This window comes from Aphidius gifuensis, linkage group LG2 (genome assembly GCF_014905175.1).
Source record: "Aphidius gifuensis isolate YNYX2018 linkage group LG2, ASM1490517v1, whole genome shotgun sequence".
NCBI classification, from domain to species: Eukaryota; Metazoa; Arthropoda; class Insecta; order Hymenoptera; family Braconidae; genus Aphidius; species Aphidius gifuensis.
In genome coordinates this window covers 2,403,476-2,422,679 of record NC_057789.1, presented here as the reverse complement: position 1 = coordinate 2,422,679, position 19,204 = coordinate 2,403,476, and the positions used below count along the sequence as shown (strand labels likewise).

Here is a 19,204-nt window from a genome sequence, read left to right as displayed (position 1 = left end):
TCATAGTATTTTTGGCTTTTTGTAGTATTTTTCTACCCTTATTTTGGCGCGAAATTTAAATGTCAAAAAAAGATCTTCAAGATGAAAAGAAAATGAATTTTTCTCTATAGCTGTTTATACATTTTTAATACCCAAAAATATATGAATTTTATTCTTGAAAAATTTGGTATTATAAAAAGAAAACTTTGAAAATTATTTTTAAAAAAAAATCATATGAATATATAATGGAAATACGCGAAACAGCTGTCTGCAATCTGCGGGTTGTATCTCCAAAAAATATATACGAAAGATTATAGTGCGGCGATCGCGCGACTTCCACGATGGAAAGGATAAAATAAAGAAATAAATGTTATGTGTTAGAGAAATGAAAAAAGAAAACGATAAGACAGACGAATTGGTTTAGCAGCAAAAAAAAAAAAAAAGAATCAAATAAACAAGCCCATATACAAACACCGTCAGATAGAAAAAGAGATGGGGGTCGCTCTAAAGCGCAATTTATTTATTTATTTTTTTTACTTTTTCAAATTTTACCAGTAAGAAAGAATGATACATAAAAAAGTAAAAAATCAAAAAGATAAAAAAAATAAATAAATCAAAAAAAAAAAAAACAAGCACTGTGAATTAAAGTCTGATGCCAGAACCAGGCGCATCTTTTCAAACTGACCGCCAAAGGTTGTCGGGGAAGCCTTTTACAGTTAATTTTTTTTTTTTTTTTTCCTCAATGTTACTTGAATCTTTTGATACTTGCAGATATTTTTAAATCACTCTTATCATATCTTAAAATTGTCATTTAATAAATATCTTTTAATATCAAAAAAAAAAATTAAAAACTCAAATTTATATTTAAAAATTTTATCAAAATAATTTTTGTAAATTTTAAAATAACTTTAAACAATTAATTTGGGTCAGTATAAATTGCAAAATTATTGTGATAATTTTAAATTAATTTGAGCAAAACATAACGATGTAATTTTTAATTGTAAAATTTCTTTAAAAATCATAAAAACGACACGTGAAAAAAATAAAACGAAAATATGGTTTTTATTATTCAGCGAAAAATAATGCTTGGACCACGATGAAAATTTTTTTGAGAATAGTTAGAACCTGCCTATAATTGCCTGACAAATTTGAAGAAAATCTACCGATGTGTTTTTCTAGGAGAATTTTTATAAATCAAAAGGAAATATCGAAAATAGATCTACTCGCGTCGAGATAATATTTTTTAACAACAATAAATTCTTGGACGATTACATATAAAAATTTAATGTTTCGATAATATCATATAAAATTAGTCAATAATATATTTATATTATATATTACAAATTCTTATCGCAATTTCATTGTTTAGTTATTGTAATGTCGACCACACATACGTGCACTCTCCCTATTTTACAATCAATTTTATTCAATGAACGTATTACTTTTCTTATCTCATGAAAATATCCACTACTACAATATAAACATTTTTATATTGCACATACCCATCTAATATATGTTCATAATGTGCATATAAATAAAAAGATACACGTGCGTGTATTTGTATTAGTCAACATTAAAAAACGCGGCAAGTTTAAAACTGATATCGTGAAAATATTTATATGCAAGTTAAAATATTTTTCACTGCAATGTTTTGTTTTATATATATAAAATATATAGTGTGTTAAATACAAATTATATTTATATATAAAAGCAACAACAACGGCACGTTTTTATGTGTAAATATTTATATTTTATATTTAATATATACAGATGTACAAGCACCCACATATTGACGCAATGAACATGATTATGTGGGTGTTCAACCTGGTGGTAATGTCAAATTATTATAATCAATAATTCAAAGAAATGAAATATTTATGAATTATTTAAATAATGGAAAAGATAATTAAATAAAATATAAATATATTAATTTTCAAATTGAATTTAAACTTTAATTAATAATATTTTTTATAAATAAATATAAAAATATAATTGCTTCTAGTTGATATAAAATTTAAAAAATAAAAAAAAATATTATTTGATAATAATTTATTGTTATATCATATTCCGTTGAATAAAAAAATGCGTACAATTGTTTAACAATTATTTTTATCATTTTAAATAGACACAAGATACTTGATAATAATTTTTTATGATAAAAAAATAACTTGACATAATTATACGCTCTATTTAAAAAGTCCTAATAAATTAAAAAACATAAATTGTTTTTTATTTTGTAATATATATAAGTTTGAATAAAAAATTTTTATACAATTTAAATAAATAAAAAATCTAAATTTTATTTATAATTTAAATGATAATAAATGTTGGTAATTCTGGTGTTTATGGAATGTCGTTTTAAAGCAAGCAAATTGAATATATGTAATGCAAAAAAATAAAAATATGTAACATCACGGTGTGGGCAAGATAATAGGTGCTAATGTACGTCGCATTTATATAAAAAAAAAAATTTAAACCTTTTTATTTCTCTTTCTTTTTATCATATTATCTTTTTTTTTTATTTTCATTTTTACAATCACCACAAGTAGTGTGCCTTGTCACTGTGTATATATATATTTAATGCGATACACTTAAATGTTCCGCAGAAACCTCAAGAGAGCATCAAATAACCGAGAAATTCTTGTTTTAGTACGTCGTGATTCTGTCACCGTGAGAATTTCAATTCCATTTCATTGATTATTAAATATGACAATATTTTATTCAACAAACATATCATATATGTTAAGTGACTTTTTACATCTCAATTTTCATGTCATAATTTTACGGTATATTTTATTTTTTTAATCTCATTTGTAAATTGTAATCATACTAGTTATGGAAATAACATTGAAATATTTATATATACACAATATTATTACACGTGTAATTTTGTATTCTCACGTAAAATATTAACAAGATTATTTAACTACTATACATATAATATTTCAGCTTGAAAAACATAGAGGATCTAGTTGCAAAGATTTTAATTTAAAAAAAAAAATTATAATAGAAATTCAGAGTTAAATTATATTATTATCTCAAAATAAATATGTAAAGTAGTTTTAATAATTTTCATTCCATCAAGAATATATTTTTTGAGGTAAAAAGAAAAAAGAAAATAATATAAAAATTGACAGTCAAAAGTTGGAGAGAAATTTTTACGTGCGACTGCATCAATTTTCGAAAATAAAATATATATTTTAAAGACTGAATGTCGTTACCTCCAAGGAAGAAAAGGACATTTAAAAATTTACTCATATACTTTAAATGTGCGTGATGAGAATACACACAATTATTGACACCTATTTTTATTTATTTTTATTTAATTTTAAACTTGACGAGTAAAAAATAAAATTTATATGAAAAAATATTAGTATAAATTTTTCGATTTGTAAATGAATAAATTAATTAATTAACTATTTAATAATTTCATAGTAAATATTTTTAAAGAGAAATAATTAAAATACATTTTGATGATTTAAAAAAAAATAAAAATCATGAGCTATTTTTGCTGGGGAACGTTTGAAGATACGTCAAGCATGAGAATTAAGATTTTTTTTTTTTTTGTTTATTTTTAAATCCAAAAATAGCAACGACAAACTCAGTGTGCCTAATGCTGTATATAAATTTTTAGTTAACATACACAGTAGTCATCAAAGACGATTGCTTTGGTGTCTTAACGACACTTGTAAAATTAAATAATCATTTTATTTATAATTTGATATGTAAAAATATATTTAAATATTTTGATAGAAGTTTTATAAATTTATCAATCAACAGTAATTTCAATTGGTGATTTTAAAACACACATGGTTTTTTTTTTTTTATTTATAAAACATCTGGTTAAATAATTTTAACATTTATAATTGTATTGTATATAAAAAGACTTACCAAAATTGGTCCTCCATCTTGCTGAGATGTCGAGACTGTTGCACCAAACCATTGCAAAGTTTTGTTGTCAATTTGTACCAAATTGTATGGTGGATTTGTATTTTTTACGTAATTATGTTCTGGAAAAAAAATTAAATAACATTAATAAACTGTAAAAATTTATATAGAATATATTGACATTGAACTTGACTGAAAATTAATTACGTATTATTTACAGTCAACATGAAAAGGAAATTAATCATCATCTTGATAGGGGTGGTTTGTGATCCATGACATCATGAATCACCGGAAATATGTTTTGCAAATTTAAAAAACTACAATTCAAAAGATCAAACTTGCCAGTATCAAAATATGAATCATACTAATTTTTATCTATTTCATTTTTAATTTATATACTTATATATAATTTTTTTTCTAATATGTAAAGCAGAAAAAAATTAACTGTGAAAATATATTTTTTTAAAGAAAACAAGTTGTGTTGTCATTGCCATAAATAAACTGTTAGATTTCCAGGAGATCAAATGATCCAATCGAACATTGACTCACCATCAACATACAGCCAATGATCATCGAGTTTTAAAAGTAACCTAATATGTCATCTAGATGATACTGATGATGCTTTTAGAATCAACTCTGCATTGAATAAATAAAAATAATTTCAAACGAATAAATATTTTTTTTTCGAATTATTATATAAACTTTTGCAGCTAAAGAATATAATTTTTTTTTAATTTAAATAAAACCAAATTTAATCAACTTTTATATTATATTATTATCAACTTTTTATATCTTCATATTAAATTACAAATTATATGCAAAGATCGTATATCAATTATCGTACGATTAATCAATTTTTTTGAAATTTAAACCTAGGCCATATGATGAATAAATTATCATCATTACACAGGTGAAAAATTAAATAAAAATTGATCAAATAACACGACAATATTGTGACAAAAGTAAGCATGTAATTTATCATCTCTATTCAAAAAAAAAAAATTATTAAAAATCATTTTGTATATTTGACTTGGTCATCACCACAAATTTCATGCAATTTTTTTTTCAACGATTTATGTTTTTTAATTAATGTAAATACTTTTTGGCTGATGAAAAAAATTTATCAACACTCATCAAGTATACATATGAGCACAAGGTGTTGAAATATATCAACTTTTTTTTCTAAACCACAATATAAATTTGAAAAAAATAAATCCCATTACAGTATATTGCGTATGAGCAAAAGAAATATTATCCATCAAAGGAAAAATCAAGTTATTTTTTAATTTTATTTTAAAAATAGTAAGCAACAATGATGAATACAAATATCATAAGCAAACTTGTATAATGGGTTGACTAGCATTATATAAAACAACCCATGTATATACTCTCATTCGTAGTATATATATAATATCAAGAATTATGTCGCCAACAACGACGACCACGACGACGACAACGATAAACTCTCTTACGGTTTAATCTGTATTAGGCAAGTGCCAGTTTCTTGTTTGTCAATTCTTCGTATATTAACTGGATAATGTACATCATGAACCAGAGACAGCTGGAAGAATCATATAAACAAGTTTAAAATACTGGATGACACTGTCAACTCTTGTGTAGGTTTCAACATGTTGACTAAAGTGAGTGACCTCTAAGGACGAACTGATCAAGACCCGTTTTTATCTACGACAAGTAAATAAACCTTTTTTTTTTTTTTTTTTCATCAAACCATAATTATAACAAAGTATCAATTAATAAACTATTATTAATTGTAACCCAAAATTAAAAAAAATTTAATTTAATTTTAAAAATTAAAAAAATCAAATTTACAAATTTTTTTTTTTATCGTCATATTTTTTTAAAAATGATGATATACTTTTGATTGTTTAAAATGTAAAATGAAATTACTAGTAATATAAAATCATTGATTTATTTTTGAAAATGACTAACGCATTTTTTTTTTAAATTGTTCAATTCTATTTTTGAATTTGAAAATATTATAAAAGTTAATTTAATGGTTGAATTAAAAATGATATATTGCATGATGAGTAATTTAACTAATGTAATTTAGCTTGGAGTATATCAATGTGTATATAATGTGTTTATACACCTTGTTCACAATTGCATTACGTGCTCACACACATATATACATGTATTTTATCGGTCGATGGACTCCCTGGGATAATACACTGAATGTTCAATTCTAATTGGACAGAAATTCAAGACCTCACAAGATTGTATACAACACTTGGCTAATTGCAAACATCATCAATATGTTTACAACATTTTTAAAAATCAAATAAATAAATTAATGAATATAATTTTTATTATTTAAATAAACAACGATATATTTAAATTATAATTTTGATATTTTTAAATTATTATGATTGATGATGGGCATTTTTTGTTTGATGGATTTTTATGTTTACTTCAAAATTGTTGATGATTTATTGTATATACGTTATATAATTATGAAATTTGCTTAAAAAAATATAATGAAAATAAAAAAATAGACAGCTATGTAGGTTATAAATGAAAGATGTTGATGTGTTTATAGATAGAACATGTGTACTTGAGTGGTGAGTTCAACAGCAGGGTGCAAAAATTTATCTAAAAATAAATTGTTCTAGATTCAATGATTGGTAGGTAACTTTTAAGATCACGGTCTATCGAAAAAATAACAAAAAACAAATAAAAATAAAATACCAGTGTGTTAAAAAATATTTACAAAATTTGTTTGTTTAAAATTTTTGTTGATGAATATATATATTAATTGAAATTTGAACAGTAAAACTAACTGATGGATAAATTATTTTCTAAACTTTTTGATACAGCGTCAAAATATATTGGTTTGTATAATAGAATTTATATTTTTCCAATGAATAAATGACATCATGAGTTGTTAATTTGTGAAAATACGTAAGACTTATTTTCAACATAGATATTTTTTTTTTTTTATTTATTCTTTACAATAGTTATTGTTATTATTTTTTTCAATGACAAATATGTTGGCATTGATATAATCAGGATAATTTTACTTTTTTTTTTAAATTTACTCAAATTGGTCTGATGATTGAACAAGTCAAGTGAATAAATTTTTTTTGAAAATAATTTATAAATAAAAAAAATATTTAATATGAAAATTTAAACATTAGTCATTAATCTAATAATTAATATTTTTAATTTGAAAAAAAAAAAATTAAAAAATAGTAGAAAATATTTTACAATAAAAATATTCACTTGCAGGTGAAAAATAAATTTAATTACGTATTTATCCAACATGTATAATAATTAAATTGTAAATTTTAAATAATAATAATCATTAAAATAAATTAATTAAAAATTGATCAAAGAGCCATTAAAGCTAATAAAATCGTTGTTCGAATAATACATAAATATTTGTACAATTACCTTGTCTATCAAATTCAACAGGAACACAACTGTCATCAACAGCAATATCACATCGAAATACACCACCACCTCTGTAAACATTTGGCTGTGATGTTTGTGCTTCTGGTGCTCCAACAATAACCCTGAAAAATACAAAAAAAAAAAATAAAATCATTAATAAAATTTCAACTAATTAAACAAAGATAATCAATATATTTATATCATAATTATTCATAAATAATTAATCGATAAAATAATTATTATTTTAATTTAATCATATCAAAAATAAATTGATAATAATTTTATTTAAAACCTCCAGATTATTGAATATTGATTGATCAATTTTTCCTGTTCATCAGCTATCAATAGCTGTAAATATTGATAGTAAAAAGTAAAAAATAAATACAATCAATGAGCTGATTGGTTCATTTATTTATTATCATAAAGTTTATAAGGTGTCGAAATCATGAGTACCTTAAATTTACATAACAACTCACAGTGAAACCTTAAATTGGCCATTATCATTATTGCTCGAGTGTACTTGAGCCATTTCTCTCTTTAATGATCACCTTCCTTCAATATATTCATTCCTCTTTCCTGTCTCAACATTTTGTCCTCAATATATATTTTATGTTGTTCATTCGACAATAATCTACACTCGTTTTATTATCATTAAAATATATTTATTCACATATAACAACAACAGCAAAGGCAACAGAAGTGGTAGTAGTAGTAATCTTTTATACAGCTATTACGATGATTGCATTGTAAATGCAATTTAACACGCAGTTAGAATTTAAATAATTATTTTATCGATGACTTTATACTTTAATTTTATATTTTACCATCAACTTAATATATTTTATAACATGTCATGGATATTTTTTAAATTCTTTTTCATTTTATAATGTCTTGTTATAGGCGAGCTTTGAGCTTTTTTATTCTGAGTGATATTATGAACACACCCCTCTTGACTAATCCATATTCTTACCTGGATATATTGTTATTATTAAAAAGGTTTTTTTTGCAAAACTAGATTACATATTATCTATCTATATTTTTTATTCTTTGTTAGGTTTTTTTTTTTTTTTGATGAGACTTTCTTTGTTGTTTTGTATATCAAAGTTGAGGCGAGGATTTTTAATATGAGTGTATTTAGTGTCTGTGTGTTCATGTGAAAATAACTAAGACGCACTTTTATTTGTAATACATTGTCTGAAAGGGGTGAACGAGCCGGAAATTACGATATAGATATATATTTATTATTGCGTGATTACTTTTGTTTGGATTTTATGACTTGAGTCTAATGAAAAAGGTTTTTTTTTTTTTCTTTCAATTTTTATAGTTTATTTGACAATGGATTTATTTATTATTTAATATTTATTTTTAACTATAAATTAAAAGATTTATAACGGGGTTGTTTAAAAGTTATATTAATTAACATAAAACAAAAGTTTTTTTTTGTTTTAGGAATTTTAAATGGTAGAGCTTGAATTTTTTTTTATAATAATTAAAAATTATTATTTTATCGTTGTTTTAAACTCTAAAAAGTAGGAACACTAATAATTATCAGTTGAAACAATGTTTGTTTTTTTTTTTTAAATTGCGAAGATAAAACGCAAAGTTATTTTAATTTTATTAAATTTTTTTTTCTTTAGTTATAGAAATTAATAATTTCATTACAACTTCAGTGTTCAAATAAATTAACTAAAAATTATTTCAAAAAATTTATTAATCTATTCTAATAATTATGTAAATATTGATATAAAAAAAATTATTTTTTATCAATTTAATTCTAAATAATAAACTAAATAGCATTTTGCAAATTTATTTTTTTTTTAAATTAAAATAAATTTTCCAATTTATAATAAATTTAAAAAAAATAAAATTATAATATGAAAATATTGGTATTATTTATAAAAATTTAAATATTTCAATGATAAAAAAATATTAATTAAATTAACATTTTCAGGTGTATATACAATACAAGTCACTGTAATAAAAAATAAAATAATTTTTTAAAACTTTTTTACAGTAATAATGCTGAGTGAATTTTCTTAATTTTTTTACCATAACAAAAGTCTCTACTCATGACAGCTGATTTGTGAAAAAATAATAAAAATGAAAAAATAATATATATATTGCCTTTGGCACGTACAAGTTATTGCGCATGACACAGCAAAAAATACATATTTTAAATTGTATATAAATATTAACAATGATGAATTCATGTTACCACAAAATATCCATAAATAAAAAAAATTGAAAAAATAAAAAAAAAACACCATGCAAATAATGATTATTTAATTTTAAATAAATAAAAATAAATATGTAAATTAAAACGAGTTTAATTATGAAGAATATAACGAGTATAAAATCGAAATATATTTATGTAATTAGTAATCAAGACTTCAAAGACACTAATCGAAAAAGAAAAAAAAAAAAAAATATTATACCTCATTCAATATGTTAATAACAATTATTTTACATCCCAATTATCATGAGGCTTAATTCCTATCTTAATTCTACTTTTTTATTTTAATTTTTGTTTATTTTTTTTTATATTAAAAAATATAACCGGTTGATCATCATACAGTCAATAAATAATTATTGATAAAACACTGTTTAATTTTGTGATTAAATATAGAATAATAAAAAATGAAAAAAAAAACCATTAGATGTTGAATATTGCAATATAATTTTTCCCACGATTTATATAAATACTGTTGGTATATTCCCTTTCTCTGTATAGATAGTTAGATACAGTGACTTTAATGATTATCTCTTATCGACACCGTTAGAATTTCCAGCAAGTTCAAGCCCTCAAAATAACTCGTTGAATATTGACGCATGTCACGGAATGTAAAATCACGCAATTATTTTTTTTTTTTTTTATATATATATACTTAAATTCTTACAAAAGTGATCTACAGCGAAAAATTCCAGAATTTTATCTGCAGATCATGCCAAATTATGAAATTCAAAAAAAAAAATGAAAATAATTGAAATGAAATTTTGAAACTTTCAGGATTTTTAGATTTTAGTGTAGTTTAAATAGTAGAACCATAATTTCATGAAAATTATACTCGGAAATATTTTTTTGAAACAGCAGAACCTTCATCGAAAATTCCTGAGTTCAAAAAATTTATCAGGGTCCCGGTCGAATGTAAAATTCCAAAAAAAAAAAAAACAAAAATTGTTGAAATTAAATTTTAAAATCTTTCAGAATAATTATATTTTGGTCTAATCTAGATATTAGAAGCATAATTTCGTGAAGTTTTTGTTAAGAAATATTTTTTTAACAATGATGGCTTGTAGCAAAAAATATCGAATTTTAAAAAAATGTAAAATTGAAAAAAAAAATAGTAATAATTAAAATTAAATTTTAAAACTTTAAGAATAGCTATATTTGAGTGTCATTTTAATATTAAACTCATACTAACATTAATATTGTATTTTTCCAAATGAAAAAAAAAAAAAAATTAAACTGGGACACTAATAAATTTTTGTCCTAGAAGCGGCATATTGACTTATTACGCGATAATAAATCTATAAATTGAATATATTAATATTTTTTTTTTATTCAATGCGTTTATTTATAATACCATAAATGGAAAAAATCAGACGGCTCCATCGTTGCAACGACACCGTACTTGGCGAATTGCTCAATGGCCATTTGCCGGCATCAACCTCATCTTGGCCAATGTCGCATGTCCATGCAGCACTCACTTACAATCTCTAAATTCAATCTTTACGCACGTTATTTCATTGTATATTGTATATATCAACCGTTAACATACAATATATATTAAAATATAAATAAACACGTTTTTTAACTTAATATGCATTTATATATATTTCACGATATCACATGAAAGTTTTTAAAACATACGTAACAACAACAACACTACAACTGGCAGCTCTGGGTATTTTTTTTTTTTTTACTGATAATATTCTGAATAAACCAATGTTTCCTGTCGCTGATTTTGATTTTTTATTTTTTCTTCTTTATGTATTTGATTTTTAAACTGAGTTGCTCTTCTTTCTTCACAACTGCTTGAATTCAATTTTTTTTTCTTTTTTAAGCTAAAATTTATTTATATCAATATATCTCATCTGACATTGATGTTACTTTGAAATTTTATTTAATGAATTTTATTATATTTAAAAAATAATATATGCATGATGCAAAATATGTGAATGAAAAAATGACATCATGAGTTGTTAATTTGTGAAAATACGTAAGACTTATTTTCAACATAGATATTTTTTTTTTTTATTTATTCTTTACAATAGTTATTGTTGTTATTTTTTTCAATGACAAATATGTTGGCATTGATATAATCAGGATAATTTTACTTTTTTTTTTAAATTTACTCAAATTGGTCTGATGATTGAACAAGTCAAGTGAATAAATTTTTTTTGAAAATAATTTATAAATAAAAAAAATATTTAATATGAAAATTTAAACATTAGTCATTAATCTAATAATTAATATTTTCAATTTGAAAAAAAAAAAATTAAAAAATAGTAGAAAATATTTTACAATAAAAATATTCACTTGCAAGTGAAAAATAAATTAATTACGTATTTATCAAACATGTATAATAATTAAATTGTAAATTTTAAATAATAATAATCATTAAAATACAATGACTAGCTAATTAATTGTTAAATATAAATTAATTTAAAATTGATCAAAGAGACAAATTTTAAATTAAATAAATCTTTAAATACATTATATCTATTTAATTGTAATAAATTTCAAATTTCTACTATTTGCTACTAAAAAAATTTTTTGCTCAATTTTTTTTTTCCAGATAAATTATTTACCAGGATATTTTATTACTAAAAATATATTGAACTGAGAAATTTGTGGCCACGATATTTAGTCGTGAAACCGTGAGTCTATAATAAAAAATTTTTTTTTTCGTCCACGTGTTTTCAGGTAGTATATATATATATAAATAAATTGTACAAAATTTTTTTAACATGCAAGATAATGTCATGTCAAAAAAAATATATATAATACATGATGTCAAAGTGTGTGAGTGCCTACCCACGTTGCGATCATTGAAACTTGACTGCAAATAATTTTAATACATGTGTATTATAAACTACTATTATATATCAGTTAAAATATATATGTATATAAAAGTGATGATGATGTGTAAGGACATGAACAAGTATGTATTATAAATTTTTATAAGCCTGTTTGACGGTCGACCAAGTTTATATGATGCAATGTGTATACACACGATTGAAGGCGTATTCGTAGTTGTCGAAGTAACTGCTACTTTATAAGGAGCACCTTCTTACAAAGCTCAACATAACACACATATATATATCCACCAATGAATATTGTCATCCAAACAACACCAGCTCCAAAATAAAACCAATATATAAAAATAAATAAAATTATTTTTATATTTTATCTTCAATTGAAAATTAAAAGCCAAAAAAAAAAACACTTTGCTTTCACTTTTGTCACACAACACACAAAATTCACATTTTCTATATACACTTTCATAATTTTTTTTTTATTATTTAAATTATTTATATGTTATATTCGAAATTAAACAAATATAAATGATAAAAAATAATTAATTAATTGAATTATTATAACGGGATAAAAGAGAAATTTTAATTTGAAAAAATATTATTGTAATTTAATTTGGGAGTTTTTAGTTTTCACTGCAGATCACATTTGTCACAGAAAAAATTACATAAAATTATTCTTCTAATATTTAAACAACAACCCTGAGAATTTAAAAATTTAATTTCAAATATTTTTATATTTTTTTTCAACGTCATAGATTGATCATGTAATAATATATAATTAAAAGTTATCAATGATTTTTCATGTCAAGTATAAATGTATATATAAAACTGTTAAATTGTTATTGATTTATTTTCAAGGAAAAATTTAAAAAAAATAAAATGAAAAAAACAACTTAAACCCACTAATTTACTCTCTCATAATTATTGCCTTATTTGGAAGTGACATACCATCTATGGAAAATCTGGTTTTTTGTGTGTTTATAATTTTTTTTTTCTTTCCACTTAACAATTTCTCATATAAAAAAATATATAAACTATTAAAAAGATGTTGAAGATTTAAAAAAAAATTTCAAGTACGTGGTAATGAATGTAAATATATTTAGTTTAGTATAGAAAAAAAAAAAAAAAAAAAACATTTTCAATTACAGTGTAATTATAGAAAAATCAAAAGTGATTTATAATCAATATATAAAAAATTTTGATTATCAACTAAAGACTGTAAAAATGTGTGAAAATATTTATAAAATTAAATAATTTTCATTGAAAAATAAATAAACATTTTATACAACATTCAAAACATAAATATTAGAGAAAAAAAAATAATTAAATTTCAAATAGAAATAGAAATTTAATCATTACAATAAAATGACTAATTAATTTATTATTAAATAAATGCATTATTTATCCATTCATGGAAATTTATTTAAAAAATATTCCTCAACAATAAATTACGTAATTAATTAAAAAATTAATAAAGTAAATGAAAGAAAAAATTTCCAATAAAAATTGTAGAAAAACCGGAAGTGATTAATAGTCTAAATATAAAAAATAGTAATAAGAATATATAGGTGTTAAAATAGGAGAATATTTAGCAATGAATAAATAAAAATAGAAAAAAGGTGAAGAGAGAAAGATATGCCATGTGGGCGCCAGACATTTTAGACACAACAATGTGCTACTACTAAACTGTACAATGAAAAAAATATTTTTAAAGGTCACGATTGAGTGACTAGATGATAGGTCAAAAGAGGAAATGAGATGAGGGTCAAATCATAGACAAACTATAAAGGACAAATATTTATTTATCATTTTATTTTCTATTATTTAAAAAATAATAAAAATAAAAAAACTAGAAGTCAAAAAATCTCGACAAGGCATTTAAACCTGTTTTACGTTTTTTTGTATTTGCGACAAGTTATTGCACTGTACTCGATGAGAAACAGCTAAACCGGCTGTGTATATATCCATCGAATGAATAAATTTATTCACAGTGTGTCAAGAAGCCTGGTTAACACTGCGTTTTCGATGAAAATAAATTTAAACAATAAAAAGAAAAACAATTTAAAATAAAATTTCAAACTGTAAATAAATTTTGACTGCGTAAATTGACTTTAATAAAAGTTAAACATATATATAAAAAGTCAAATGTTTAATTTTTTTTTTTTCTACATCTTGATGGATTTAAAAGAAAAAAAAATTATTTATTTACTCTTTGGGCTGAAGTGTCATTGCAGAAGCAACGCGCGAGTGGATCCCAGCGAAAATCTATACTCATTTTATCAGATGAAAAAAAAGAAAAAAAAAATTTTTTTTAAATAAGAGAAAATTACAGATTAAGTAGGGCAAATGAATTAATCAGTTGATGATAATTGAATAAATTAATTACTCATACATCTGTTGATATTTAAAAAATAAATAAAAAATTAAATTAAAATTCAATCGTGATTAAAGTGGCCCAATTTGAAACTGTCTATAATTTACAATCACGATTTGTTCTAAATTAAAATATTTTTTTTTCTTTTAATTTAAATTTAAATAAATATAAATTGACTATTGTTGATTTTTTTTTGTAATTATTTTTCGTTGATAACAATTATTAAAATAAAAAAAAAAAAAAAAATTTTCAATATTTTACTCCGAAATTTCCAAATTTTTTACTCCGAAATTTCCAAATATAATTTTGATATTTGTTTTTTTTTTTTTTTTCGTAAAGAAAAGATGTTATTTTTCTTCTAAAAAAAAAGGTATAGATATTTGAATTTTCCCAGGATTCATCGACATATGTTGGCCATCGGCTACATATAGTAAAAAAATAAAAAAGTGTGGCGCAAAAGGTACACACGTGATGGGCATTAGTTTCACAATGAAATTCAACAATTGCCGCCATAACAATCAATTCTAAAAAAAGACACTTTATTTTGTTTCTATTTTAACATATGGTATTTCAAAAAAATTCACTCGATATATATGCATAAAATATAATTTTATCAAAAAAAAATATACAGTCTAATAATAATCCTGTATATTTTTTTTTCTTGGCGAATTATCACTGCGGTGTGTCATTGTTTTGTGAAAAAGCAATAATTTTTATATTTTATTATTCTTATCTTGTTATATTTGAAAAGAAAAAAAAAATATATAAAATATATAAAAGAGACAATAAAAGGGGAAATAGACAATACAGATGAGGGTCTTTTCAGTTTTTGCCCTTTTATCATTATACCATGAAATCAATCGTATAAGCTGGACTATTGTAATTTATATAAGCTTGTTGGTAAATTGCATTTTTCTCAGATTAGCAGTAATCATTTTATGAGGGGTTACATGCATTGATCAGTTTTATAAACAAGGCATTATACATGTTACAAAAAAAGGAGCAATAATTCAACTTGCATTATAATATTCAATTTTTATATTAAATAAAATATAAAATTGAAAATAAAAATTCATTTTCAATATTATCCTCTAAAATAATTTATTGTTAAACTAATTTTTTCATTTTTTATTTAAACACAAAATAAATATTTAAAATTCATCAATATGTAAAAAATAAAAAAAAATTTAATTAGCTGGCGTTTTTTTTTTGCAAATGTTAATTTATAATTTTTTTAAATATTAAATTTTTAACATTATTAAAAATATTTAAATTAACATATTTTTTAAAAATATATATAAACTTGTCTTGACATTTGAAAAATGTTAAATATTTAATTTAAAATATGATTATTTAAACAAAAAAAAAAATGATAGTAATAAAATATAATAAAAAAAGAAAAACAAGCAATGTAATATTTTATTCGTATATTTAAATAAAAAATTATTGGGAATGTAAATAAATAAAAAAAATGAATAAATAAATAATGCAACAAATTCAGGCTTTCTTGATGCATATATAATATTATTTTTATATACAACAGCAGCCGGGTAGCACGTGCCTCACGCGAGTCCAGCAAAAGCATCATTATCCTTTCCACGGTATGATCAACAATATTTTGTCTTTATCATATCTCATATATTGCTCATCAGTTTATTTCATCCATCTATCATAACGGCCCATTTCACTGGTATTAAATTTCATCCAAAGCTCACACACAAATTTTTTTTTTTTTATTATTATTTTAACGATTTGCGTAAGTATCAATTTTGATAACGAGTTTCAAGAAAAAATCATCGGTTGATTATACATATGTAAAAAAATAAAAATATAAATTTTTTTACTTTCAAGGTGTTGAATGCCAATGAAATAATTACATATAACTTTAATAATCAAAACGAAAAAAAATATAATTTCAAGTTTCGTTTGCGAATCATGTTTTTTTTTTTTTTTCAAATACGAGTTTGGCATTTTTAATCGATTCAATTGTCTTTTGATAAAGCGGAAATCACGATTAATATATTGACGGGAAATAGAATAAGAAATTTGAGAAGAAAAAAAATGAATAAATAAATAATTTATGTACTTGTGAAAGCGCGTATGTATACACCAACGCAGATGACATTGTCAAAGAATTATGCCAAGTTTAAATACACACACACAAACAGCATGTGTGTTAATAAATTATTATTTTTTTAACATCACCTGAGGCACGTTAATTCAAGATAAGAGTGAATTTACTCCCATCATAATCATCAACATCATATTCATCACACAGAAAATAAATTATTTAAAAAAATATAAATATGATCATGAATTGCAACTCAGACACTCTCGTTCCTCCCATTATATAAAATAATACAAATTTAAATTATTTACAAATTAATTTAAATTATATATCCTACACATTTTTAATCATCATATTTATTTATGACATACCCATCATCATCATCATTAACATGTAGATTTTAAAAATAATATGTAATTAGTTTTGATTTGAAAATGAAATTTAGTACGAAAAAAAATTATTTAAATAGAGTAATATTATTTAATAATTTTATTATATAAATATAAATAAAATGGAAAACCATTTGACCTTATTTTGCCTGCTGGTTTTTTATTCTACACCTACATTTTAATTTTATCCACCCACATGGAGACAGTCTCAACTCTCAAGTCAAAAATTTATACGCAACGTTGGAACTGGACAGGAGGTCACATCTTAATTTGGTCTTCACCAAAAAATAATATTAAATAATAATAATAATGTGAATTTTATGTTGTAATATCAAATGATTCATTCGTAGAAAAATTAATATAAGCATGATCAAACGATTATAATTAATTATTTTATTTTTAATTTAAAAAATGAATTTTTTTATTTTTTGGGTTTATTTTTCAACAGATGTTTGATTAAAATTATTCTATAGCGTGTTGATGATGATGATGATAATTTGATGAGTTTAAATTAATAGAAAATTTTAGTTTTATAAATAAAATATTATTTCATAAATAATAGTCTCCAGGGATTGGGTATACACACGCAACCAACTGGGACCATAATATTTTCCGCGAAATACGATATTCAATTGTATAAATAACCATTGGTGCCATGCTATTTTTGGGATTAATGTGAGGATTTGTTACTGGTACTCTGGCTGACTAGCTACCATCTCAACATCACATTGAATCATCAAGATAATTTAAACATTAATTAAATATTTTTATAAATAATTAATAAACAAGTTGAAAAATAATTTTTTTTTTTTTTTCATCTGCAGACATGATTATTTACGAGATATATTTTCCATATCATTGAGTGAGTAATATGATAAACAAAAATAAATTTTTATATGCATTTTGAGTCATCAATTTATTTATTCTGATAGTTGGCTTTGAAAATAACCGTTTAAAGGTTTTTTTTAATTTTCTAAAATTCACGTAAATTAAATTGAATTTTCTTACCATCCACGTTTGTTTATATCCCGATATTGAGCAACTGAAAATCCAAACATTGAACTAGATTCTTTTTTATAACTAGTATAATGTTTTGATTCAATATTAAATCCATCAACATGACACAATGTCAAACTTAATCCAATAAAAATCAAGTTAAACATTATCACCCTGCACATTTTATTTCGCATTTTAAAAATAATTTCTTTTTTTTATTTCACTGATAACACTTGATAAGCACTATTTATTTAACTGTCAAACGATAAATTTATTAAATATAAAATAAATAAACATCATTGAAATTAATTATTGTTAAATGAAAATATTTTTAAAAAGTGTAAAAAATTTTTAAAAAATTAAAAAAAAAATTTTCCTATTTTTTTAATTTTTCGATATTAATTAATTAAAAATTAAGGTAAATAATATTAAATAATATAATTATTATGGTGAATGAGTGTTGTATTAATTTGACAGACAGCCATGAACAGACCAGGATAGACTGACTTGGACTGACTGTAACAGACTGTAACGTAACAACTGTGTGGCTCTTTGAGTGGAGCTCTCTTTACGCGCGCACTCTCCCACCCGCCGTAAAAATGCAGCCGAAAAAAACGAAAAAAAAAATAAAAAATAATAATATACAGAAGCTATATGGGATCACTGTGTCTATAACACATGCAATCTAGTATAATATATACCACAAATAATCACAACACAGTAGTCCTAGTATTCTTTAAAATTTTTTTATCCTCAAAAATATATCACCCCTATGATCCCCATCATCCCCCTCTTGATTTTATATAAACCAACCCATATGTTTATATTATTCTGTTTTTTATTTATATAATCCCTCATGTCAAGTAATTTAATACACATTTTTTTTAATTTTTATATAATAATTGATTAGTGATTTGAATATTTTTGTTGAAAAAAATTTTAAATTAATATTGAGAGGTCAATGTTATGTCATATAATTAATCGTTTTTTTTCAAATGTTGAATTTAATTTTTAATTATCAGTAAAATGTTAATTAAGATTAATTATTTTGGTTATTTT

General features: G+C 22.5%; 1 protein-coding gene across 2 annotated transcripts in view; it reads right to left on the bottom strand.

Annotated features, from left to right (window-relative positions):
• LOC122848282 (integrin alpha-PS2) overlaps positions 1 to 18,689 on the bottom strand; it is a 44,122-nt gene extending 25,433 nt beyond the window's left edge. The window contains exons 1-3 of one of the 2 annotated variants that reach the window (XM_044146256.1): positions 18,158 to 18,689; positions 7,279 to 7,400; positions 3,871 to 3,989 (exon numbers count right to left, since the gene is read on the bottom strand). In XM_044146256.1, coding sequence (XP_044002191.1) covers positions 3,871 to 3,989; positions 7,279 to 7,400; positions 18,158 to 18,339 — 423 coding nt within the window. In that variant the 5' untranslated portion in view covers positions 18,340 to 18,689. The remainder of the gene's footprint in view (positions 1 to 3,870; positions 3,990 to 7,278; positions 7,401 to 18,157) is intronic. The other variant, XM_044146257.1, reaches the window with a different exon arrangement.
• Between the last annotated feature and the right edge of the window lie 515 nt (positions 18,690 to 19,204).